The sequence below is a fragment of the Zea mays genome, chromosome 9 (genome assembly GCF_902167145.1).
Source record: "Zea mays cultivar B73 chromosome 9, Zm-B73-REFERENCE-NAM-5.0, whole genome shotgun sequence".
NCBI lineage: Eukaryota > Viridiplantae > Streptophyta > Magnoliopsida > Poales > Poaceae > Zea > Zea mays.
Window position 1 is genome coordinate 40569018 of NC_050104.1, and position 25043 is coordinate 40594060.

At 44.8% G+C, this 25043-nt stretch overlaps 1 protein-coding gene across 1 annotated transcript; it reads right to left on the minus strand.

The window, feature by feature from the left end:
* Positions 1-676: 676 nt before the first annotated feature.
* Positions 677-1729, minus strand: LOC100273376 (embryogeneis transmembrane protein). The gene is made up of 2 exons (NM_001147815.1): positions 1284-1729; positions 677-1175 (listed from the first exon to the last, which is right to left on the minus strand). Exons 1-2 carry the CDS (start codon positions 1712-1714, stop codon positions 779-781), a joined length of 828 nt encoding a protein of 275 aa, NP_001141287.1. The 5' UTR covers positions 1715-1729; the 3' UTR covers positions 677-778.
* Positions 1730-25043: the final 23314 nt, after the last annotated feature.

Below are 25043 nucleotides of genomic sequence, written 5' to 3' on the forward strand. Positions count from 1 at the left end.
TCACGGCCATGTTTAGTGAGCATGTTGCTCGAAGTTTCCGGTCCGCTGCTGAAATCGGTCGTAACTTGTGCTAAATAACATGTGTATCATTTTTGCATGCACGGTTATCCATGTTTCGAGTGACTTGCAGTTCAAATCTAAATTTTCCAAAGAAATTCAAATAAACGAACTAAATCTACTAGCTATAGAAAACACTGTTATAATTGTCCCAAAATGGTACATGTAGGTCTACATAGTGTAGGAACATACCACGAAAAGTTTGGTTGCCAAAATAAAAAAAATAAAAATATGCTTTGCCGAGTGTCCACATAAGACACTCGGTAAAGACCTTCTTTGCCGAGTGTCAGATATTTGACACTCGGCAAAAATTTGCTTGCCGAGTGTCAGCCTTCGGCCCTCGGCAAAGGCTGATGGCCGTCAGCTCTAGACGGCCGCTAACGGCCCTTTACCGAGCGTCATCTTTGTCGAGTGTTTGCCACTCGGCAAAAAAGTATTTGCCGAGTGTCCCGCACTCGGTAAATAAGCTCTTTACCGAGCGCAGGACTTTGTCAAGTGCGGCTCTCGGCAAAGGCTTATTTGCCGAGTGACCGATAAAAAACACTTGGCAAAGCGACTGGCACTCGACGAAGGCCTAGATTCCGGTAGTGTTAGGACCCCGTGAATTCACACAGAATTTAGCTTGCTACGTACTAGCATGAAAATCATATATAGTCTGGCAGTGAGTCTGGTACATATATACGTCTAGGAAAAGTGCGCCAGGCACAGTTCGTCCGCCTAGCTAACGCGGCGGCGCCGACTTGGTCCGGCCGATGCCAGCCGACGGCCTGGCCCCGTCCAGGATGTCTTGCGGCACGGGCAGCGCGCCGCCCTGGGCCGCCTTGTGGAGGAAGGGCACGTCAACGACTAGGCCCCAGAGCTTGGGCAAGAACTGCGCCGTGTAGACGACGTAGAGGAAGACGACGAGGGTGAGGACGATGATGTAGATGGAGGAGGAGACCTCGCGGGTGCAGCCGGCGATGTAGGCGCCCATGAGCCCCGCCATGTCTAGCACCACGATGATCTCCAGCGCCTCCACCTTGGCCTCCGAGTGGTAGAAGGACTCGTTCATGAGGAGGACGATGATGACCACCGACGTCACGAACGCCGTGGAGTTGAAGTAGAAGAAAACGGTGTACCTGCAGCCATTATTGCTCCCTTCTGTGAGCTAGCTAGCTCTAGCTGAGCCGTGCGATTAATAATTCGACAGCATCGATCTGCTCCTACGATACACGAGCCGGCCGTACCGCTTGGGGAACTTGGACTGGAGCACGGGCGTGCCGGCCACGTTGCCCTCCGCGTCGTCCTGCTGCCAGAAGCCGCCGGGCGGGTTCAGCCCCGCCTGGTACGTGACGGACGCGGCCAGCACGGCGAGCACCATGAGCCAGCCGCGCATCTCCTTGAGCCACTTCTCCCGCTTCTTGCCGGGGTCGTCCTCCACGGCGGGCCACTTGTGGCGGTGCAGGTACAGCACGCCGGTGTACGCCGGCGGCAGCGCAGCGTCGGCCGAAGCGCCGTCAGCGGGGAGGGGCACGATGGGCGAGATGAGGACGCGCGTGGGCCTAGCATTGCCCGGTGGCGGCGCCGCCTCGTCCTCGTCGACCACGTCGCACACGGCACCCGGGGGTGGAGCGGAGGCAGCAGGGCGATCCATGGGGATCTCTACAGACATGGACATGGTGTTTAGTTTGGAAGTGGATGTGGAACTGGAATTGGATTTGGATGAGATGATTGCTGGGTGGGAGTAGTGTGACACTTTTTGCTCGTGCGATCTACTGTATCCGAGCAGTTGTGGTGGGTGATCTGTCAATGATCATGCGCGGATGTGTCTTGGGGTCATGTCGTTATCATGGATGGCAGGTTGAGAGTGCCACTATGAATAGCGCTGGAGGCCAAGCCTCTCGTTCACAGTTGACGAAGAAGAGATGGCAACGGGACCAGACAAACGCTGCTCCACTTCAACGAGTAAAAGTGCACCAGCAGCCCCTAGACTTGTCGTATACGTCGCTGGACTTCCAAAATGCCCCTATAGTGGCCTCCATAGCGCTCTCAAAAAAAAAGATTTGCCGAGTGTAGCACACGGTAAAAAGATCTCGATGAGCTGGTTATCAGCACAAGTTTCTTTGTCAAGTGTAACACCCCTGGTGTTACTGTCATTATAACATCATAAGCATTGGCATATCATGTGTTTGTCACACATAGAATGCATTTACTAGGCAAAAATTTCAAATAAGTTGTCTTAATGTGACATTTCATGAGTGAAACCCTAGGGTACAGTACCTAACCCTAAACTGGGCCTAGAAGAGTAAACAAAGCTTAAACAAAAGAAAACTTCAAAACTTATTAGTAATGATCATAAAATGTCACCATTAATGAACATAAGTGATATCCAAACCCTAGAAGTGCCAAAAACCCTAAATAGGCCCCTGAAAAACCCTGGACTGAAACCCTAGGGGGTTATCTGTAAAAGTGTGCACATTTTGGACCTAAGAGCAAAAATCATGGAAATAGGGTATCTTAAGTCATATGGTTCACATATTTGGAGATTTGCAAATGAAACCATAAGTTTTGGGCTTATTTACAAAAAGGCCATTTTGTGATCATATAACTAAGTCTGAAATTCAGTGCATTTGAACCAACTTTAGAACCCTATATCTTCCAAATTATGAGGATTTTGCCCTAGGCCAGCACATTAAGATTTTAGAGCTATGAAAGGAGGACAACTTTGCTATAGGGATTAAGCCTTGGTGCCATGAAATATTTTGAGATAATTAGATCCAAAGTTGGGCTGTCAGGCAACCCTAAGTCTGAATCCTCACAAGCAGTGAAGTTGTATGAACTTAGAGCTCGATTTTGAGTTTGATTCACTGCTCGCTTGAGGGTAATTGCTATACCAGAGTTGTAGTTGATATAAAGGACTACAAGTTTGCTACAGATGGATGGATGAGTTTTTACACGAAAATCCGAGATCTAGGCGTTGCAATTTGTTCTGTGAGGCGTCTGAAAGGAGTCTCATGGTACAGTGATGTTAGGGACTTGTTCTCAAATGCTATGAATCAAGAACAAGGCAACAGAAAATGTTAAATGTTAATATCCTTCGTCCTTCGAAGCATTATTTCCCCAAGGATATAATGATTTTTGGACGAAGGTTATGAAGGACACACCTTCATCAGCATAAAATATAATAATGAAGATAACATAAACAGTTGTGTACTATTGTCGACTTATTTTCATTTTATTATAATGAAAATATAAAAATGATATTAAATCACAAATGTACCTTCAGCTCGTGAGAAGATAAAAGTACAAGCGTGACGCAAAAGCCAATGCCAAATCAGCGTGAACAGTACAGGATCACTGTTCATCTATTTATAGGCACGGGACGCAGCCCATGTAAAATTACATTAATGCCCCTCACATTTATCAATAACTCTATGATAATTCTTCGAGGTCTAATATGGTTTTTCATCTTTAAGTCGGTTTCCTTTTCCGCTGCTATTCCGAAGCTCTTCTACACACAGCTTCGGCTCTGCGCCAACCTTCGTGTTCTTTGTGCTTTTTCGTACCGTGGCTCTGATCCGAGTCCGAAGATACCTGTCAATGTACTTCACTCCAGAAATATTGTTAAATCATGTTTTAGAGGACCTTCGGAAGCCGAAGGCCCCCAACAGTAGCCCCTCGCAATATTAATTTGTTAGAATGATAAATTCAGATTGCGAAATGGACGAAGGCTATGAGCTGAAGGTCCGAAAAAACACCTTCCTTTTGCTAGAATAGCAACAGTCTTTGGCAAATGGGGCCCTCCAGTCTTCGACATAATAGGTTTATAAATATGGGCTCGCCACAATTTATTCGGCACGTGCTCTTGCCATCTGTTTTTCTTGCTCAAATAGTTTTCTGCCTACAAAAATTTAGTTGCCTCCCTAGTTTTAAGCTTCGGAAGCGAGAGGCAAGAATTCCGAAGGAATGTCTGAGGAGAAGAAGGTTGCTGCCGAAATGAAGCTGAGCCTTTCTGAAGAGATGCATCTGGGTTTTCTTGAGTCAATGGCGAAGACGAATACGGAGAAGATTACAAGGGAGATTTTAGAAGGTTTATCTGAGGATACTGGTGAGAGTGACAATTATGATGCAGATAGCGGGGGTGAAGATTCCGAAGATCGGCCATGGCGACCAAGCCATTCAGTCTTCGGAAAATCAACTATTGGGCAAAGTCACCTTGAAAACATGAAGGGGAGATACTTTCGAGATATGTCCATTGTGAGAGCAGATTCGGAGAAAGAACTGTGCCGAGCCCTGAAGATGATGAAGTCGTTATCTTCCGAAGCTTTTTAAAAGCTGGGCTACGATTTCCTTTAAGCAGATTCGTGGTAGAAGTCCTGAGAATATATCAGGTTTACCTTCATCAACTTACCCCTGAAGCAATAATAAGAATGGGACTCTTCGTCTGGGCTGTGAAGAGTCAGGGTCTAGAGCCAAGTGCGAAAAGCTTTTGCAATATACATGAATTGTTATATGAAACGAAGCCCTAGGGTAAAGAGCAATATCATAACAACTTTGGTTGCTACAACTTCGGCGCTCGCTCTGGGTCAAGCTGCCCTGTGCCCACGTTTCGTAAGAGATGGCCCGGGGAATGGATGAAAGAATGGTTCTATGTTAAAAATGATTTGAAGGTTCGAGAAGATATTAAGGATATCATCATGCGCCCCATCTGACAGCGCTTCGGACTTCGGAAACCGAAGGTGGAAATGGACGAGGAAGCCGAAGAATGCCAACGGGCCTTCGGCGCAGTCTGCTCTTTTATCGGGACAAGGGATTTAATACAAGAGCACATTGCTTTCAGAGTGTGGCCTCTTGCAGATAACTGGGAAATGCCGAAAGAAACTGTTAAAGAAACTGACGAAGGTGGGCTAATCAGGCTGAAATATACATTCAAGTATGGAGACAAATTCGTTGAACCCGATGATGATTGGTTATGGAGCATTGAGACTTTAAGTAATGAAATGCTTGGGGTATACTCGAAGGCTGAAGATACTGCATTGTCAGCAGCCTTCGGAGGCCGAAGAAAGAAAAGACTGAACCGAGTATTTGATGCAATTGGGTTCGTGTACCCCGACTACCATTATCCAGTGCGGGGGCAGAAAAGGAAAGGTACAGCTTCTGCAAAAGAAACCGCTTCAGCTGCCCCTAGCAAGCCAGCACCGAAGAGAAAAAGGGTGAAAGTTCTCACACACCGGCCACGCTACATTGAACTGGCCACAGTGCCTGAATTCGGCAGCGCAACATCTACGGCTCCCGAAGCTAAGGGATCAACTCTACTGCCAGGATCCGCAGAGTTGGCCGAAGCGCCAACAACAAAAGAATTGGAGGAACCACAGACTCTGTTGCCAGAAACCAAAGAGTTGGCCGAAGCACCATCAACAGAAAAGATGGAAGAAGCAAAAGCATCAACTGAGAGAACAAAAATATCAGAAATTTTAAGTCCTTCAGTAGAGATTGAAATAACAAAAATTAAAAAGGGGCCAACAGTGACCCCAAAAAGAAAGAGGATGGTTAACGTATTGGATGTTTTGGAAACAATTAAACTTTCAAGCACAACCCCAAAGAAGACTGCTGAGACTTCTGAGGCGCCTGCTGAAGTATCCGCTGCTGAGGCTCCGAAGGAACAGACTGAAATTGGAACTGGGCCTTCAGAACCAACCAAGGTAATACCTTTGGAAGCAGAAGAAGCAAAAATTGCAAGGTCAACTGAAGAAATGAAAATGTCAGAGCCTAGTTTGGTCGAAGAAATTGATACTGCTGTCCCCGAAGCAACTTCCAAAATATACGATTATATTGTGCGTCATGCTTCGGGGAAAAAGTTATCGGAAGAAGAAGCTTTTGAAGCTAACCACTATGCCAAAGAACTGAAATATCCGAAGGGGGCTCTAGTGTTCAATGGGACGAACGAAGAAGATTTCCTATACTGCCTCCCAGACAACAAAGAATTATCCGTCTGTCGGGAGATGGCTAGAAGTATGGGGTTTCCGAAGCTCGAAGCTGGCTTATGTGCTATGACAAAAGAAGATCTCGCGGACAGTCTTGCGTATAATAGCCTGAAGGTATGAGAATTAGACGTTTGGAGATTTTATAATTCGTAACTCATTCTTTTATTCTTATACAAACTCTTTTTCATATAGGGTTTAATTCTAAGCAACACACTGAGGGCACAAAAGAGTGCCGAAGACGAGAGCTATGAAATTGCGTTCAACAATCTGCGATCAGAAGTTATCAAACTGAGGAACGAAGCTCTGGAAAAAGACAAAATTCTGCTTTCATTGGTAGACAAGGTAAAAAAGGACGAAGCTGCTTCAAAGGTCCAGGCCGAAGCTCAAAAACGTGAAATTAAAGATCTTCAGAAACAGCTAGCTAGAGCTAAAGAAGAACATATACTTGAAGAGACAAAACGAGAGCTTAGTGACCAATTGGCCAATCATTTGGAGATAAGCGTTAAGGAGCTTTGTGCATCCCAGAGAAAATACTATGTTAAATCCATAGAGTGCGTCAAGAAAATAAAATCCAGCTTCGCCAACGTTGGTGCATTCTCTAGCGAAGAGAATTTTTCAAGAGGCGATCCCGAAGGTCCAATGGAATGGATCAGCCACGAAGCAGAGGCCTTCGAGGAAATTCTGAACAGCCGCGGCGACATCTGCGCTTTTTCGAGTGCTAGAGGGATTGCTACTATTTTGGAGAAGAAAGGCTGCGAGCATGTAAAATCCTTAGCGCAGTCCGAAACTACTTTGTCCTCCGAAGACATCAAAGACCCCTCGGCCGAAGCAAGCATGGTTGGCGGTAAATTCTTTACTGATATCTGGGACAATGGCGGCCGAGAAATGGCACAAGAAATTATTTAGAAGAGTGAAAAAGGCATTCATGACGCTAGGAAAGTAGCGGAAGCTGCCGAGAAAAGTACAGAGCCCGAAGGGCACATAGGTATTAATTAGTGGTTTTTATCATGCTGTAATTTTTAATTCCAAACTCTGCTCTCGGTTTGTAATAGTAATATAGCCGTATGTTTTCTTCCCTCAGAACCTGCTGAGGCATCTCCGGGCCCCCACCCGAAGGGGGACGATGAAATTAGAAAAATGGCTGAAGACATTATGGATAAGGTTGTCAACCAACTTTTGAACGAAGCTGCAGAGATAGTTCTCAAGGAGAATTAAATCGTTATTGTAGAAACATTTGGAACATAAGATATGTAATATATTGTAACTTTGAATGTAACATATAGTCTATTTATAATTTAATTCTTTACGATGCATGAAACTTTGCATACATACCATTTTTTGAGCCTTCGGCGGAAAAACACCTTCCCTTCTTTTCATGCTTCGTGAAGAAAATCTTTTCTGATAAAAACATCCAAGCTTCGTGAACTATCCTCCGAAGCTTCTCTTCACTTCGATTCGTCTTGTGCCTTAGCACGATTTTCTCTTTTCCAAAATATGTTCCAACTGTATCCCCTTCTTGTTCCAGATGCAGTATGCTGTATGATGCTTATGTTATGCAAAAATGATGTGATGATGTTATGTTGTGCAAAATGATTTTTATGCCGCAGATACATATCCCTGTGATAAAGCATACACACTTTATATATTAGCGCTGACTTTTCGCTGTAAGCCTCCCTTAGGAGCTTCTTCGCCTTTTACTTTCGGCGGAATCAGCGTTTATTTTTCGCTGCAAGCCTCCCTTAGGAGCTTCTTCGCCTTTTACTTTCAGCGGAATCAGCGTTTATTTTTTTTGCTGTAAGCCTCCCTTAGGAGCTTCTTCGCCTTTTACTTTCAGCGGAATCAGCGTTTATTTTTCGCTGTAGATTTAGAAAACTTACACTGCGCTCCCTTAGGAACGACTTTGTACTGTTTCGAACAATGTGTACTGTGTCCGTTAGATCAATTTTTTGATAATTCAAAGGTCCTCCAAATTAGTATAAGTTCGTATGCTTCGGCAACTCAAGCCTATGGAAAAACATATCTTTATTATGGTAAAAGACGAAAGTATTACAAGGAATTGAAATTCAACAAAAAATATTAAAACTCTTCATAATTGTTTCTTATTGACAAAAGGGGAATAGTGAATGTAGAAAATGCAAAAAGAACTGCTGTTGAAGTAGGATATTTGTCAATAAATGTGCTTCGACTCTGACACAGTGCTGTTGACTGTGCGAGCTTCAGATTCCTCTCTGAAATCCCTCTGATGATGATTGTGCTAACTCCCTTCTGGCTGTTATCCTCGCTCGATCGGCGGTGGCGGTGGAGGTTGCTGCCAGGATGCTTGGGATTGACTCGCCGAAGCAACAGAAGCTGCAGGGTGGTTGCCTACATATTCTAGAATATAAGGTGAGTGATACGAAGCGGTATGCATGACCTGCTTCGGCTGACTCTGTTGCGCTGCTGCTTCCGCTATTTCCTTCTGCTTCTGGATGGTAACATGGCACATCCTGGTAGTATGGCCCTTGTCTTCACCACAGAATAAGCAATATATTTTTCTTGGCTGGTCTCCAAACCTTCCCCCGAAGCCCCTGGCGCCTCTGCCCCTTGGCGCTGGCGGCCGAAAGGAACTCTGCTGTTGGGCCGAAGCTTGTGAAGAGTGTTGTGGCCTCTGCTGCTGGCTCCCTCGATCATCAGTTTGAGCAGAGTTATGGATTGACCTAACATGCCTCGGGTGAAATCTTCCTCCGAAGCCCCTGGTCATTTCAGAGAACCTGAATGCTTCCTCCCTTCTTTGGCGGAAGTCATTGTCAGCTCGAATGTATTCGTCCATCTTCTGGAGCAGCTTCTTCAACGTTTGTGGTGGCTTCCTGGCAAAATACTACGCTGATGGTCCCGGCCGAAGCCCCTTAATCATGGCCTCAATGACAATTTCATTGGGCACTGTCGGCGCTTGTGCCCTCAGGCGCAGAAACCTTCGGACATACACCTGAAGGTACTCTTCATGGTCCTGGGTACACTGGAAGAGAGCCTGAGCGGTGACTGGCTTCGTCTGAAACCCTTGAAAGCTAGTTATTAGCATATCCTTCAATTTCTGCCAAGAAGTGATTGTCCTAGGCCGAAGAGAAGAGTACCAAGTCTGAGCAACACTCCTGACGGCCATGACAAAAGATTTTGCCATGACTGCCGTATTGCCACCATACGAAGATATCGTTGCTTCATAGCTCATCAGGAATTGCTTGGGGTTTGTATGACCGTCATACATGGGGAGCTGTGGTGGCTTGTAGGACTGGGGCCATGGTGTAGCCTGCAATTCTGTTGAGAGAGGAGAAGCATCATCAAAAGCAAAGTTTCCATGATGGAAATCTTCATACCAGTCGTCCTCATTGTGAAAGCCTTCCTGATGAAGCTCTCTGCGTGGAGGCCTTCGGCTTTGATCATCTTGAACAAGATGACGAACCTCTTCAGAAGCTTCGTCTATCTGTCTCTGAAGATCAGCTAGACGAGCCATCTTCTCCTTCTTGCGTTGCACCTGTTGCTGAAGGATCTCCAGGTTTTGGATCTCCTGATCCAGGTCATCCTCTGGAAGTGTTGGACTAACAGCCTTCCTCTTCTGGCTCCGGGCCTCTCTGAGAGAAAGGACATCCTGATTGGGATCCAGTGGCTGTAAAGTACCAACCCCTGTCGCTGAAGCTTTTTTCGGCGGCATGACGAAGGTGATGCTTGCCGAAGTTCTTCAAAAGTCAAGAAATGGAAGTGAGTTCACCGGAGGTGGGCGCCAATGTTGGGGACTTGTTCTCAAATGCTATGAATCAAGAACAAGGCAACAGAAAATGTTAAATGTTAATATCCTTCGTCCTTCGAAGCATTATTTCCCCAAGGATATAATGATTTTTGGACGAAGGTTATGAAGGACGCACCTTCATCAGCATAAAATATAATAATGAAGATAACATAAACAGTTGTGTACTATTGTCGACCTATTTTCATTTTATTATAATGAAAATATAAAAATGATATTAAATCACAAATGTACCTTCAGCTCGTGAGAAGATAAAAGTACAAGCGTGACGCAAAAGCCAATGCCAAATCAGCGTGGACAGTACAGGATCACTATTCATCTATTTATAGGCACGGGACGCAGCCCATGTAAAATTACATTAATGCCCCTCACATTTATCAATAACTCTATGATAATTCTTCGAGGTCTAATCTGGTTTTTCATCTTTAAGTCGGTTTCCTTTTCCGCCGCTATTCCGAAGCTCTTCTACACACAGCTTCGGCTCTGCGCCAACCTTCGTGTTCTTTGTGCTTCTTCGTACCGTGGCTCTGATCCGAGTTCGAAGATACCTGTCAATGTACTTCACTCCAGAAATATTGTTAAATCATGTTTTAGAGGACCTTCGGAAGCCGAAGGCCCCCAACAAGTGATCTGAACCTGATCTCTGGTTCAGCCCCCCTCCCCGTCGTCGGCCTTTGCGCCCGGATTCGCGCCGGTCGTCGCGATTCGTGCCTCGGGCAAGTGGATTTCGCTCACCCGTGAAAAGATCTCGTCGCGGATGGGTTCGAGTTACTGTGGCCTCACTGTCCTCTACCACTTGCACCGGTGACGTGGCTTTACGGCCGTCACCGGAGTTGGCGTCCTTCACCGCGATTGTGCCACGTCCCAGGCCTTTAACCACGTCGCTACTAGCCGCACCAGCTCGCCGATAACAGCCGTAGCCCCTCAGCCGGTGAGTGCCATGGTAAAACGCGCCAGTGACTCATCCCTTCTTTCCGGCTGCCACATGTCTCCATCAAATTCACTGGCCACCGCTCAAGCACACTATAAATTGACAGCACGGTCTGCTGCGTTGGGTCATCACCAAGCCTGAGCACCCGCTCCTGCCGCCGATTAGCCACCACAACTCTCCAATTTACCATTTCCCCCAATTCTGTTTCCACCGCCGTGGTAGAGCCCTCACCGTGGTCAGCGTATTCCAGGTCTATTCATGCTCCCTGCTCTCTTGTTTCAGCATCCTTAGGTTCTCCTGATGCTCCCCGACCCCGCCAATTGGACTAGGACCCCTTAGATCGCCGGGAACGCGTTCGATTGCCCGTGGTGCCCGTTGTCACCGTGGACAGAGCGTGTTAGAGCTCCGTTAGTGAAATTAGTTGAGGGTAAACACTTGTTAGAGCTTGAATTAGGTCCAAGCCGAACTAGAGCACCGGTCGTTGTGTGAATCGGCCAGTGTAAGCTCGTCGGAGCTCGGTTCCCCACCGGTCGCCATTGTGGACTGCGTGTTGTGAAGAAATCAGAGTGCGAGGGTGTTTCTGCAAGTGTCAGCGAGACATAGGAATAGTAGGAAGGACTCTTTATAGAATTTTCAAACCGTCAGGGTTCCCTGCGCAAAGTGGGCAGCGCGGGCGCGCGCGGGCGCGCTTTCGCCAGTGAATGGGCCGACTTGGGCCAGATTAAGACCAATACTGTAGCATCTTTTCCTTTTTCTTTTTCTTGTGGACTTAGGGAATTCCTAGAAAATTATAGAAAAATGCTAAAAATACCAGACCAATTTTGCTAGGCTCCTAATTTTCTATAGTATTTAATAAAAATAGTTTCATGATTTTTAGTTCCAATAGAGAATTTTGGGACATTTAAAATAGCCAAAATCCATACTTCTAGAATTTTAGAGAGTAATTTATAATCCCAAAATTCACCAAACTTTTTAAATAAGCTTTAAATATTATTTAGAAGCCTTGGGTAAAGTTTGGTATGATTTGAACCATGTTTGGTACTTAGAACCCAAAACCCTAACCCCTGCCCTATGAACTTCACTATAGACTCCGAAAACCCTAGTTTCCCGGAGAACCGTGAAGGAAAGTTATATTCAAGACATTAGATAATAAACTTTTATTATCTTTGCATCCTCATGAGCATTACATGAGCATTCATGATTATATGTGGCTATATCTAGAGAACGAGGAGGAAATAGAAGTTGAAGAAGCGAGGACTACACCACCACCACCTGAAGAACCTCAGGCAGGAAACTACTTTTACTTTGATATCTGTGGAGCAGAGCCTGATTCACCTATAACACAAGGCAAGCTCCGGTGCATTTGCCACCTCCTTGCTATTTTAAAATCTTTCTCACTTACTTGATGCATTAGGTGATAGGAGTTGTGTGCTATACCAGTTGCTCCATTTCCTTCCTTGGATTTGATTATTTCTCCTTAATCCCTTGTTTTACAAAAAGGTTTTTCTTATGCTTAGCTTGCTCTAGAAAAACAAATTGTTTTGTTTTGACAAAAGATGATGCTTCAAGTGGGTGGGATGTTTTCGAAAATAAAACTTGATGGTGAATCCATCATGGCCATGATGGGTTCAACATCGGAAAAGATGTACCTCTTCCAGGTACCAAACTTTGGGTTTGAAATGATAAAGTTGAGACCGGGCGGGTGACTTGCACGAGAAGAGAGTCTCGGTGTAGTGTCTCCTTCTGAGTCGATTAAGGACCTTGTCGATGTAGGCTTGATGATCGAGAACCCTTTAACTGGTCACATGCCTCGTCATGGGTAAGCTTTGCCTCGGGCAGACTAATACCAGAATAAGATAACACGCAATGGGAGTGAAGAGATGGCGAGAGTAGCGTGTACCCTCCGTGGCATGAGGCTGGACGGTGGTGTATCCGTGCTCTCGGTTGGCGTGAACCTGATCTGGTCTTAAGAACCCCAGTGGCGAGTTGACATATGCAAGGTTTAAGTGCTACATATGTCGTGTGATTGGAGATCCTCAGCTGAGTATAATCGATTCGGATCGCCGTAACTTCGTGGACATGAAGACTTGGTCACTGCCCTACACGTAGCATTCCAGTGAATAAGAAGGGTTATTAAGAAATTGGCTAGTATAGGTCCAGCGATTGAACTAGGGTAGAAAGAACTCTAGATGCAGGTAACTTTACTTAACCTGACAAATAAAACTAGATTTTTAAGGATACACTATTAGTAAGCATTTCTGCAAATAGAGTCTTTGATTATTGATAAGCCATACCTTGATCCCCAAAGGCCAGCATATCCTTGAGAGTCTTTTATTTTGACGGGTAAGACTTGCGAAAGTACATTTTGTACTCAGGGCTTTGTCCCATGTTGTTTTAGGTGAAGAAGCAGCAAACTTTTGTTGCTTCTGTTCCAAGGTGGTACCTAAAGAAGAAAATCAAGACTGAAGCTGCGAAAGGAAGGGTCCTCCGTTAAAAAAAACTTTTTACTATTTATCGGGAGGCGTTTTTGCCTCCCAGGTTATGTAATAATAATACTCAGCACTCTTATATTTGTTCTGGTCTGTAATAAATACTACTCTTTCTTACTTTTAAATAAAGTAAGTTATTGTAACTATTTCCGCATTTTCGTACCTCCGATGTATCGTAATGTCTGCGTGACGGGTGAAACGCTCTTGGGCAAGGTAAGGAATTCAGATACCAAACTTATCAAGTGATCAGGTGCACCTGTAGGGTTGTCTGAGGTCTGTTGGACAAGGACAACTGTAGGTGGGCCTAATAACTTGGGAGGTTCTATCACAGCTGGTATCGGAGTGAAGCCCATCTCTGCAGATGTTATGAGATATTTTCAAAAAGAATTTTCAAAGACTTATCTAGAAAATTTCTTTCCTTCTTATCTAACTACCCTCTGAAGTACTTATTTTAAAGACCAGATAGTAGAGTGCAATGTATAGAAGGTTGTGAATCAACTAAGGTTGATTCTGTAATTATGCATGCATCATACTAAAAACTATACTAATAAGATTTTCCCCCTTATGGAGATATGCCGCCGCGCATAAGGAAAACCGCGCGCAAGTCTACCGGACCAATTAGCGTGCCTCACCATCAATTTGCTCCAAGGCATGAGGACAGTAGTAGTGGTAGCAATGATCCTATCGGAGATATGGAAGCTCAGGTAGAACAACTTCGAATGGAGCTCCATCATAGGAACGATGTATGGGTCGAGGATGGTCAGTGAATAAACGAGTTAAGAACTGACATCCGACACCTGCAAGACCAACTTGCTGAACGAGATTTAGCGCTCGATTGGGCTGTTAACTCACGTTCACTTGCTTGGGCCAAGGAAGCCAAAGCTCGAGCCCGTGTGGAGGAGCTTAGCACAGTCGTGGACAACTTGCAGGTGTACTGTAATACGCTACATGAGGAAGTTCATGTGTTGTATTCGCAACTGCACCCTAACGTACCTACGGATCCTGTCGGAATGGGAGCCAGACCTTCTGGAGCAGCGGGTGAAGCCCTTGGAGGGGAACTGGACCTTTTCAGGCCCCCTCCTTCAATGAATCTGGTGGATGAATGGTCTCCTACACCCGACAGTGAAGCTACCAAAAGTGATAAGAAGCTGGAGTAGTGTAGTATAGAAATAGTGATAATGTGTAATAGGTAATGTCATCCTGTTGTAAATTCGAGTCTGTATCATTACCATTTTAAGTAATGTAAAATGGATGGTTTGCTTTGGCATATTATATTTTACAAATGTTCTTTGCCTCAGATGCCATCCAGGACTCATGGACAGGATGGTGCGGGAACCTCCCGTGGGAGGGAAGCTACTCCTAACCCGCCACCAGTACCCCCAACCTTGGTTGAGGCTATCGCTGCCTTAGTCAATGCAACAGCCGATAACACCCACTTTCTTCGGGAAATGGTGGGACAACAAATGCAACAGCAAGGCGGGTGAGCGTATCCGCAAGGACCCCGCGAAACTTCATATTTGGATTTCTCATAAATGTGTCCCCCGCTATTTGTCAACGTTGAAGATCCTCTTGAAGTGGATGAGTGGATCCGGGTTATCGAACAAAAGTTTGGGCTTCTCCGATGCACGGAGACTCAAAAGCCCTTATTTGCAGCGCAGCAGTTGCGAGGCCCTGCCAACACCTGGTGGGGAAATTATGTGGCTATTCAGTCGACTGACCATCAAATTACCTGGGACGAATTCAAACTGGCATTTCGGGAGCACTATATTCCTGAAGGAGTGCTCCATATGAAACAGGAAGAATTTATGAAGCTCAAACAAGGTGGAGATACTGTCACATAGTATCTCAACAAATTCAACCACTTGTCCCAGTATGCCATCGATCAGGTCAACACTGATCTAAAGAAGAGAAATTGTTTTATGAGAGGCCTCAATGACCGATTGCAGCAGAAAATGGCCACCTGCCTCGACCTTTCGTATAGCAGGACTGTCAGCACGACGCTGGCAGTTGAAGCCAAATATGCAGGCCCAGGAAAATCCAAGGGCTATGGAGGTGACAGGCCCAACCAGCGGCCTGAGAAAAGACAAAGGTTGGTGATCCGACCTTTTAATCAAAACTGTTCTTCATCACGTCCGCCCTCCTATCCCTTTAAACAACCTGTCTTTATCTGTCCTGCCACTGCCCCCACCTCAACAAATCAGTCGAGTGCCCCTGGTACTCGTTTCCCCGCCCTCCCAAGCTCTTCAACGGACTACTTTAATTGTGGAAAGTCCGGACATTTTATCAAGGATTGTCCATATCCGAAGTAGAACAGATCAAATAATCAGCAGAGCTCAAGGAATTCCGCTCAAGGCAGGGGAAATGTGGCAAACAATGCAACAGGCAAAAATATGAAGAAAACTGGGCGGATTTATTATACGCAAGTGGCCACGACACCGGAAGGAGAACCGGTTATGATGGGTACGTTTCTCGTGGCCATTCACCCTGCAGTTATTCTTTTTGATTCTGGTGCTTCACATACATTCATAAGCAAGATGTTTGTGGAGCAACATTGCATTCCATACAACGAATCAAGGGAAGGGTTTATAATTCATTCGCCTGGGGGACAAATATTCACTAAAGAAGTGGCTTTCCATGTGCCCGTAACATTGGTTGAACGGGACTTTCCCACAAACATGATTGTTCTAAAAGGCCAAGATATAGATGTAATTCTGGGCATGAATTGGTTAGCCCAACACAAAGCCATCCTCAACACTGATCTGAGAACCATCTGGTTGAGTTATGGCCAGGAAGAGGTTCTCTTGTCCATCTCTGTAGCTATTCCAGCTAAACCATTTGGCAGAGTATATGAAGCCATCATACCGGAGATCCAAGATATTTCGGTAGTATGTGAATTCCCGGATGTCTTTCCGGAAGATCTGCCTGGATTGCCTCCAGAGAGAGATGTAGAATTTGTGATTGAGTTGAAGCCCGGTACGGTTCCTATTTCTAGAAGGTCGTACCGAATGCCTCCGAATGAATTGGCAGAACTCAAGACCCAATTACAAGATCTACTAGAAAAGGGATTCATCCGACCAAGCTCATCACCTTGGGGTTGTCCAGCCATCTTTGTTAAGAAGAAGGACCAAACACTTCGGATGTGCGTGGATTATAGACCCCTTAATGAGGTCACAATCAAGAATAAGTACCCTCTTCCCCGGATTGACATCCTATTTGATCAACTTACCGGAGCTCGGGTATTTTCCAAGATTGACCTCAGGTCGGGTTACCATCAGATCCGTATCCGACCCGAAGATATACCCAAGACCGCATTCACAATGCGGTATGGATTATTTGAATATGTGGTTATGTCTTTTGGATTAACAAATGCTCCTGCCCACTTCACATATCTTATGAACTCGGTATTTATGCCCGAGTTGGATAAATTCGTGGTGGTATTTATTGATGATATCTTGATATATTCCAAGAATGAAGAGGAGCATGCTCGGCATTTGCGGATCGTATTAACGCGCTTAAGGGAGCATCAACTATATGCTAAATTCAGTAAATGTGCATTTTGGCTGGAGGAGATCCAATTTTTGGGACACGTGTTGTCTGCTAACGAGATTGCGGTGGATCCCAGCAAAGTCAAGGATATTTTGGAGTGGAAACCCCAACCACTGTACATCAAGTCCGAAGTTTCCTTGGACTGGCTGGTTATTACCGCCGCTTTATTCCAGATTTTTCCAAGCTTGTGAAACCAATCACAAGTTTATTGAAGAATGATACCAAATTTAATTGGTCTTCGAAATGCAATGAAGCCTTTGAGCAGCTGAAAGTATTATTGACCACTGCTCCGGTATTGGCTCAACCAGACATTGAAAAGCCCTTTGATGTGTATTGTGACGCATCAGGCAGTGGTCTAGGCTGTGTTCTAATGCAAGAGGGCCGAGTGATAGCCTACGCTTCAAGGCAGTTGCGCCGGCATGAAGAACATTATCCAACTCATGACCTAGAATTGGCTATTGTGGTTCATGCCCTGAAAATATGGTGTCATTATCTGTTGGGGAATATCTGTCATATTTATACAGATCATAAAAGTTTGAAGTACATCTTTACCCAGTCAGAACTGAATATGAGACAGAGGAGATGGCTTGAGCTTATTAAGGATTATGAATTGAAAATTCACTATCACCCAGGCAAAGCTAATGTGGTGGCAGATGCACTAAGTCGCAAGGCTTCCTGCCATTGTCTGACGATGAAGACTTCTGACATTATGTTATGCCAAGAAATGGAGAAGTTGAACCTGGGAATGATACAACATGGAACTTCAAATCACTTGAAGCTCGAGTCAGTCCTCCTGCTAAGCATAATTGATGTCCAAAGAAATGATGTGGGTATCAAACACATTCATGAGAAAATGGAGGCCGGTAAAGCCAACTGCTTCAGAAAAGATGATCAAGGTGTTGTATGGTTTAACAACCTCATAGTTGTGCCCAAGAATAATAAGACCCGCTAGCAAATTTTAGATGAAGCACATCTTAGTCGCTATTCTATTCATCCCATAAGCACTAAGATGTATCATGACCTAAAACAACATTATTGGTGGACAAAGATGAAGATTGAAATCGCACGCTATGTGGCAAGATGTGACACTTGCAGACGTGTCAAGACCATACATATGAAGACTGCTGGTCCATTGCAATCTTTGCCTATCCCAACATGGAAATGGGAGGATATAAGCATGGACTTTATTGTGGGATTGTCCAGGACAGCAAAAGGGTATGATTCCATCTGGGTTATCATTGATCGACTTACAAAGATCGCCCATTTTCTCCTAGTCAAAGTAAAGTATCCAGTGATCGCATATGCGGAACTGTACATTGCTCGCATCCTCAGTTTGCACGATGTTCCGAAGACCATAGTGTCGGATCGTGGACCACAATTCGTGTCCAAATTTTGGGAAGAACTTCACAAGGCTTTGGATACTAAATTGCTCCATAGTTCGGCCTATCATCCTCAAACCAGTGGGCAAACTGAGAGGGTGAATCAAATACTTGAGGACATGTTGCGAGCCTATGCTCTAGAATTTCCACAGAAATGGGATGATTGTTTACCATTAGCGGAGTTCTCATATAATAATAGCTATCAAGAGAGCATAAAAATGGCACCCTTTGAAGCTTTGTATGGCCGACGGTGTCGTACTCCGTTAAACTGGTCTGAACCAGGAGAGCGATAGTTTTTCAGGCCTGATATGGTAAAAGAAACATAAGAGAGGGTTCAACAAATAATACACAATTTGAAAGAAGCCCAAGCTCGTCAGAAGAGTTATGCAGACAAGTGACGAAAACCCTTGTACTTTCAAGTTGGGGATTATGTCTACCTAAAAGTCTCCCCAATGAAGGGTGTATCACGTTTCGGGGTAAAAGGGAAGATTGCACCCCGGTACATTGGTCCTTTCCCTGTTCTTGAACAATGTGGACCAGTGGCATACCGACTCCAGTTACCCGAAACATTGTCTGTGGTACATAATGTGTTCCACGTATCTCAACTGAAGAAGTGTCTTCGGGTTCCAGATCGAACCGTTGAGGTGACAGATGTTGCCTTAGAACTAGACCTGACATATTCTGAACATCCTATTCGAGTCTTGGATCAAAAGGACAGGATTACCCAAAGGAAAACTCTCAAGTTTTACAAGATAAAGTGGAACCAACACACGGAAGATGAAGCTGCTTGGGAAACTCAAGACTTTTTAAATAAGAATTTCCTAGGCTTTTTAGCTTCGTGTAAATTGTAAGATATGTACACTTATTGTAATAGAGGAATGAACCCCATACCACCGCTGCCTTGTACCAAGAATAAGGAAATAAAAGTATGACACACTTCCTTTTCCATTACTTGCCCTAAACCTTTAATCTCGGGACGAGATTCTTTTATGGGGGGAAGGATGTAACACCCCTGGTGTTACTATCATTAAAACTTGAGCGTAACATCATAAGCATTGTCATATCATGTGTTTGTCACACCTAGAATGCATTCACTAGGCAAAAATTTCAAATAAGTTGTCTTAATGTGACATTTCATGGGTGAAACCCTAGGGTACAGTACCTAACCCTAAAGTGGGCCTAGAAGAGTAAACAAAGCTTAAACAAAAGAAAACTTCAAAACTTATTAGTAATGATCATAAAATGTCACCATTAATGAACATAAGTGATATCCAAACCCTAGAAGTGCCAAAACCCTAAATAGGCCCCTGAAAAACCCTGGACTGAAACCCTAGGGGGTTATCTGTAAAAGTGTGCACATTTTGGACCTAAGTGCAAACATCATGGAAATAGGGTATCTTAAGTCATATGGTTCACATATTTGGATATTTGCAAATGAAACCATAAGTTTTGGGCTTATTTGCAAAAAGGCCATTTTTGTGATCATATAACTAAGTCTGAAATTCAGTGCATTTGAACCAACTTTAGAACCCTACATCTTCCAAATCATGAGGATTTTGCCCTAGGTCAGCACATCAAGATTTTAGAGCTATGAAAGGAGGACAACTTTGCTATAGGGATTAAGCCTTGGTGCCATGAAATATTTTGAGATAATTAGATCCAAAGTTGGGCTGTTAGGAAACCCTAAGTCTGAATCCTCACAAGCAGTGAAGTTGTATGAACTTAGAGCTCGATTTTGAGTTTGATTCACTGCTCGCTTGAGGGTAATTGCTATAGCAGAGTTGTAGTTGATATAAAGGACTACAAGTTTGCTACAGATGGATGCATGAGTTTTTACACGAAAATCCGAGATCTAGGTGTTGCAATTTGTTTTGTCAGGTGTCTGAAAGGAGTCTGATGGTACAGTGATCTGAACCTGATCTGTGGTTCAGCCCCCCTCGCCACCGGTGGCCTTTGCGACTGGATTCGCGCTGGCCATCGCGATTCGTGCCTCGGGCAAGTGGATTTCGCTCACCCGTGAAAAGATCTTGTCGCGGATGGGTTCGAGTTATTGTGGCCTCGCTATCCTCGACCACTTGCACCGGCGACGTGAATTTACGGCCTTCACTAGAGTTGGCGTCCTTCACCGTGATTGTGCCACACCCCAGGCCTTTAACCACGTCGCTACTAGCCGCACCAGCTCGCCGATAACCGCCGTAGCCCCTCAACCGGTGAGTGCCATGGTAAAACGCGTCGGTGACTCATCCCTTCTTTTCGGTCGCCATGCGTCTCCATCAAATTCACTGGCCACCGCTCAAGCACACTATAAATTGATGGCATGGTCTGCTGCGTTGGGTCATCACCAAGCCTGAGCACCCGCTCCTGCCGCCGATTAGCCACAACAACTCTCCAAATTCCCATTTCCCCCAATCCTGTTTCCGCCGCCGTGGTAGAGCCCTCACCGTGGTCAGCCTATTCCAGGTCTGTTCATGCTCCCTGCTCTCTTGTTTCAGCATCCTTAGGTTCTCCTGATGCTCCTCGACCCCGCCAATTGGACTAGGACCCCTTAGATCGCCGGGAACATGTTCGATTGCCCGTGGTGCCCACTGTCACCGTGGACAGAGCGTGTTATAGCTCCGTTAGTGAAATTAGTTGAGGGGAAACACTTGTTAGAGCTTGAATTAGGTCCAAGCCGAAGTAGAGCACCGGTCGTTGCGTGAATCGGCCGGTGTAAGCTCGTCGGAGCTCGGTTCCCCGCCGGTCGCCGTCGTGGACTACGTGTTGTGAAGAAATCAGAGTGCGAGGGTGTTTCTGCAAGTGTCAGCGAGACAGAGGAATAGTAGGAAGGACTCTTTATAGAATTTTCAAACCGTCAGGGTTCCCTGTGCAAAGTGGGCAGCGCGGGCGCACTTTCGCCAGTGAATGGGCCGACTCGGCCAGATTAAGCCCAATATTGTAGCATCTTTTCCTTTTTCTTTTTCTTCTGGACTTAGGGAATTCCTAGAAAATTATAGAAAAATGCTAAAAATACCAGACCAATTTTGCTAGGCTCCTAATTTTCTATAGTATTTAATAAAAATAGTTTCATGATTTTTAGTTCCAATAGGGAATTTTGGGACATTTAAAATAGCCAAAATCCATACTTCTGGAATTTTAGAGAGTAATTAATAATCCCAAAATTCACCAAACTTTTTAAATAAGCTTTAAATATTATTTAGAAGCCTTGGGTAAAGTTGGTATGCTTTGAACCATGTTTGGTACTTAGAACCCAAAACCCTAACCCCTGCCCTATGAACTTCACTATAGACTCCGAAAACCATAGTTTCCCGGAGAACCATGAAGAAAAGTTATATTCAAGACATTAGATAATAACTTTTATTATCTTTGCATCCTCATGAGCATTACATGAGCATTCATGATTATATGTGGCTATATCTAGAGAACGAGGAGGAAATAGAAGTTGAAGAAGCGAGGACTACACCACCACCACCTGAAGAACCTCAGGCAGGAAACTGCTTTTACTTTGATATTTGTGGAGCAGAGCCTGATTCACCTATCACACAAGGCAAGCCCCGGTGCATTTGCCACCTCCTTGCTATTTTAAAATCTTTCTCACTTACTTGATGCATTATGTGATTGGAGTTGTGTGCTAAACCAGTTGCTGCATTTCCTTCCTTGGATGATTATTTCTCCTTAATCCCCTGTTTTACAAAAAGATTTTTCTTATGCTTAGCTTGCTCTAGAAAAACAAATTGTTTTGTTTTGACAAAAGATGATGCTTCAAGTGGGTGGGATGTTTTCGAAAATAAAACTTGATGGTGAATCCATCATGGTCATGATGGGTTCAACGTCGGAAAAGATGTACCTCTGCCAGGTACCAAACTTTGGTTTGAAATGATAAAGTTGAGACCGGGCGGGTGACTTGCACGAGAAGAGAGTCTCGGTGTAGTGTCTCTGTCTGAGTCGATTAAGGACCTTGTCGATGTAGGCTTGATGATCGAGGACCCTTTAACTGGTCACATGCCTCGTCATGGGTAATCTTTGCCTCGGGCGGACTAATACCAGAATAAGATAACACGCAATGGGAGTGGAGAGATGGCGAGAGTAGCGTGTACCCTCCATGACAAGAGGCTGGACGGTGGTGTATCTGTGCTCTCGGTTGGCGTGAACCTGATCTGGTCTTAAGAACCCCGATGGTGAGTTGACATATGCAAGGGTTAAGTGCTACATATGTCGTGTGATTAGAGATCCTCAGCTGAGTATAATCGATTCGGATCGCCGTAACTTCACGGACATGAAGACTTGGTCACTGCCCAAAGGCCAGCATAGGTCCAGTAATTGAAATAGGGTAGAAAGAACTCTAGATGCAGGTAACTTTACTTAACCTGACAAATAAAATTGGATTTTTAAGGATTCACTATTAGTAAGCATTTATGTAAACCGAGTATTTGATTATTGATAAGACATACCTTGATCCCCAAAGGCCAGCATATCCTTGAGAGTCTTTTATTTTGAAGGGTAAGACTTGAGAAAGTACATTTCATACTCAAGGCTTTGTCCCATGTTGTTTTAGGTGAAGAAGCAGCAAACTTTTGTTGCTTCTGTTCCAAGGTGGTACCTAAAGAAGAAAATCAAGACTGAAGCTGCGGAAGGAAGGGTCCTCCGTTAAGAAAAACTTTTTACTGTTTATCGGGAGGGGGTTTTGCCTCCCAGGTTATGTAATAATAATACTTAGCACTCTTATATTTGTTTTGGTCTGTAATAAATACTAGTCTTTCTTACTTTTAAATAACGTAAGTTATTGTAACTGCTTCCGCATTTTCGTACCTCCAATGTATCGTAATGTCTGCGTGACGGGTGAAACGCTCTTGGGCAAGGTAAGGAATTCAGATACCAAACTTATCAAGTGATTAGGTGCACCTGCAGGGTTGTTTGAGGTCTACTGGACAAGGACAACTGTAGGTGGGCCTAATAACTTGGGAGGTTCTATCACATCAAGTATTTTATGTCGGACACTCAGTAAGTATTTGTCGAGTGTCAGATGACACTTGGAAAAGAAAAGTCGTCGTGACAGTGACAGAGGCTTTGTTGAGTGCCCGACTCACATGCACTTGGCAAAAGGAGCTAATATGGGCCCCATGCCGTTTTCTGTGCTGAGTGTGCAAGACAGCATTCGACAAAGGGAGCTCCCATGGGCCCAAAACCCAGTCTCTGTGCCGACTGTACAAGCTGACACTCGGCAAAAGTTTCTTCTTTGTCAAGTGTCACGATCATAACCCTCGATAGAAAAGCTTTACCGGTTCTCAGGTGTGCCTACTTTGCCGAGTGCTATGGCCACTGCACTCGATAAATGCACTCTTTGCCGAGTGTAACACTCGGCAAAGTGGCTAGAGACCCATCTTTTTATTTGTTTTTATTATTACATCTAAACAAATAAAAGATATATATCATTGACATCACATAATCATCACATGTATCACCACACCATATATCTCACAAAGAGCACAAAGCTCACAAGTTTTTCACAAACATCACTAAGTTTAGACCAAGTATTACCAACATCAACAAGTTTCATGCTACCAGAACAAGTGTTTGGCTCTCGGCAAATACGCTCGTCGCCGAGTGTTTTCTTTTGCCGAGTGCCCAATAAATTGCCCTCGACAAAGCGGTAAGCACTCGACAAAGAGCCAAATTTTGGTAGTATCACAAACATAATTATCACCAACAATCACAAACATAAGTATCACAAGTTTCACAAACATTCATCCACATACATGAATTTGATCTCATCGTCATTCAGAGTTATGTATTGATTTTGATTTCACAATGATTATCTCGATACATCTCTCTCTAGGGCTCGTGTTGCTATTGCTACTAATCAATCATTAGACCATGTATATATAATCTATACTACTCTATTAAAAACCTAATGTGGGCACCTGGTGTTACATGGCTTCACCCTCTGCGATGACACTCTGGACCCATCCCACGCGCCACGACTCGGCACCATGCCCTATGGGCCCCACTGTGAATCATCTAGGCCCCTTAGTGATGTTTTGGTAATTAATGACAACTATTTGTGGACTAACAGTTCTTAGAGAAATAAGAATGCAGGTTGGACTACAGAGAACAGAAAATTTTGAAGCCTTATAAGCATTGGTTGTGGATCAAGTGAAGGCAAAGGTATAACATAGGGTTTTGTTTTTGCCGGTCTCTAGGAGTTTAGAGAAGACATTTGACCAGATTAGTAAGCTAGATGGCCGTACTATTAACAGGGGTCAATGACTTTGGTCTGTGTAAAACTTAGTGCCTCATAGAGCATCAAGTGGTTGCATTTGCATGAGGTCTAACAGCGCTTCCGGTTTCGAGAGTTAAAAAATCTTTTCGAAAGCGTGTTTGAAAAGTTGCTAAGTCATGGGGTTGGCGGACCGTCTGGGCCAAGTGACCGGACCGTCCGCGATCTATCCAGAGGGGTCCGAAGTATGTTCACTTCGGACTGATCCTGTATGTTTGTACTGCGGACCGTCTAGGCCTTAGGGCCGGACCGTCCACAGTCCTGACCAGAGAGGGTCGCCCTTTGCACAGTCCTTGTATAATTGTGTGGACTGTCCGGCCGGGGTCGTGGACCATCCGCAGGTGCCAAATTAGTTTGGGCAGGGACTGTGTGTTTTTGGGCACTTGTACTACGGACTGTCCGGGGCCTGAGCCCGGACAGTACTAACTCCCAGGTCGCGGACCGTCCGGCCTTGTATGGCGGATAGTCCGCGTGTGTTAGCTCATCATGGTCAGAGCTCTGGTGCTCCATGTTGCGAGGTTTCGGACGGTCCAGCCAAGGATGGCGGACTATCCGGACTTCGCTTTTTCTGATAGCTCTGACATATTTCAAACGGGAAATCTAGCCGTTACTTGTATGGTGGACCG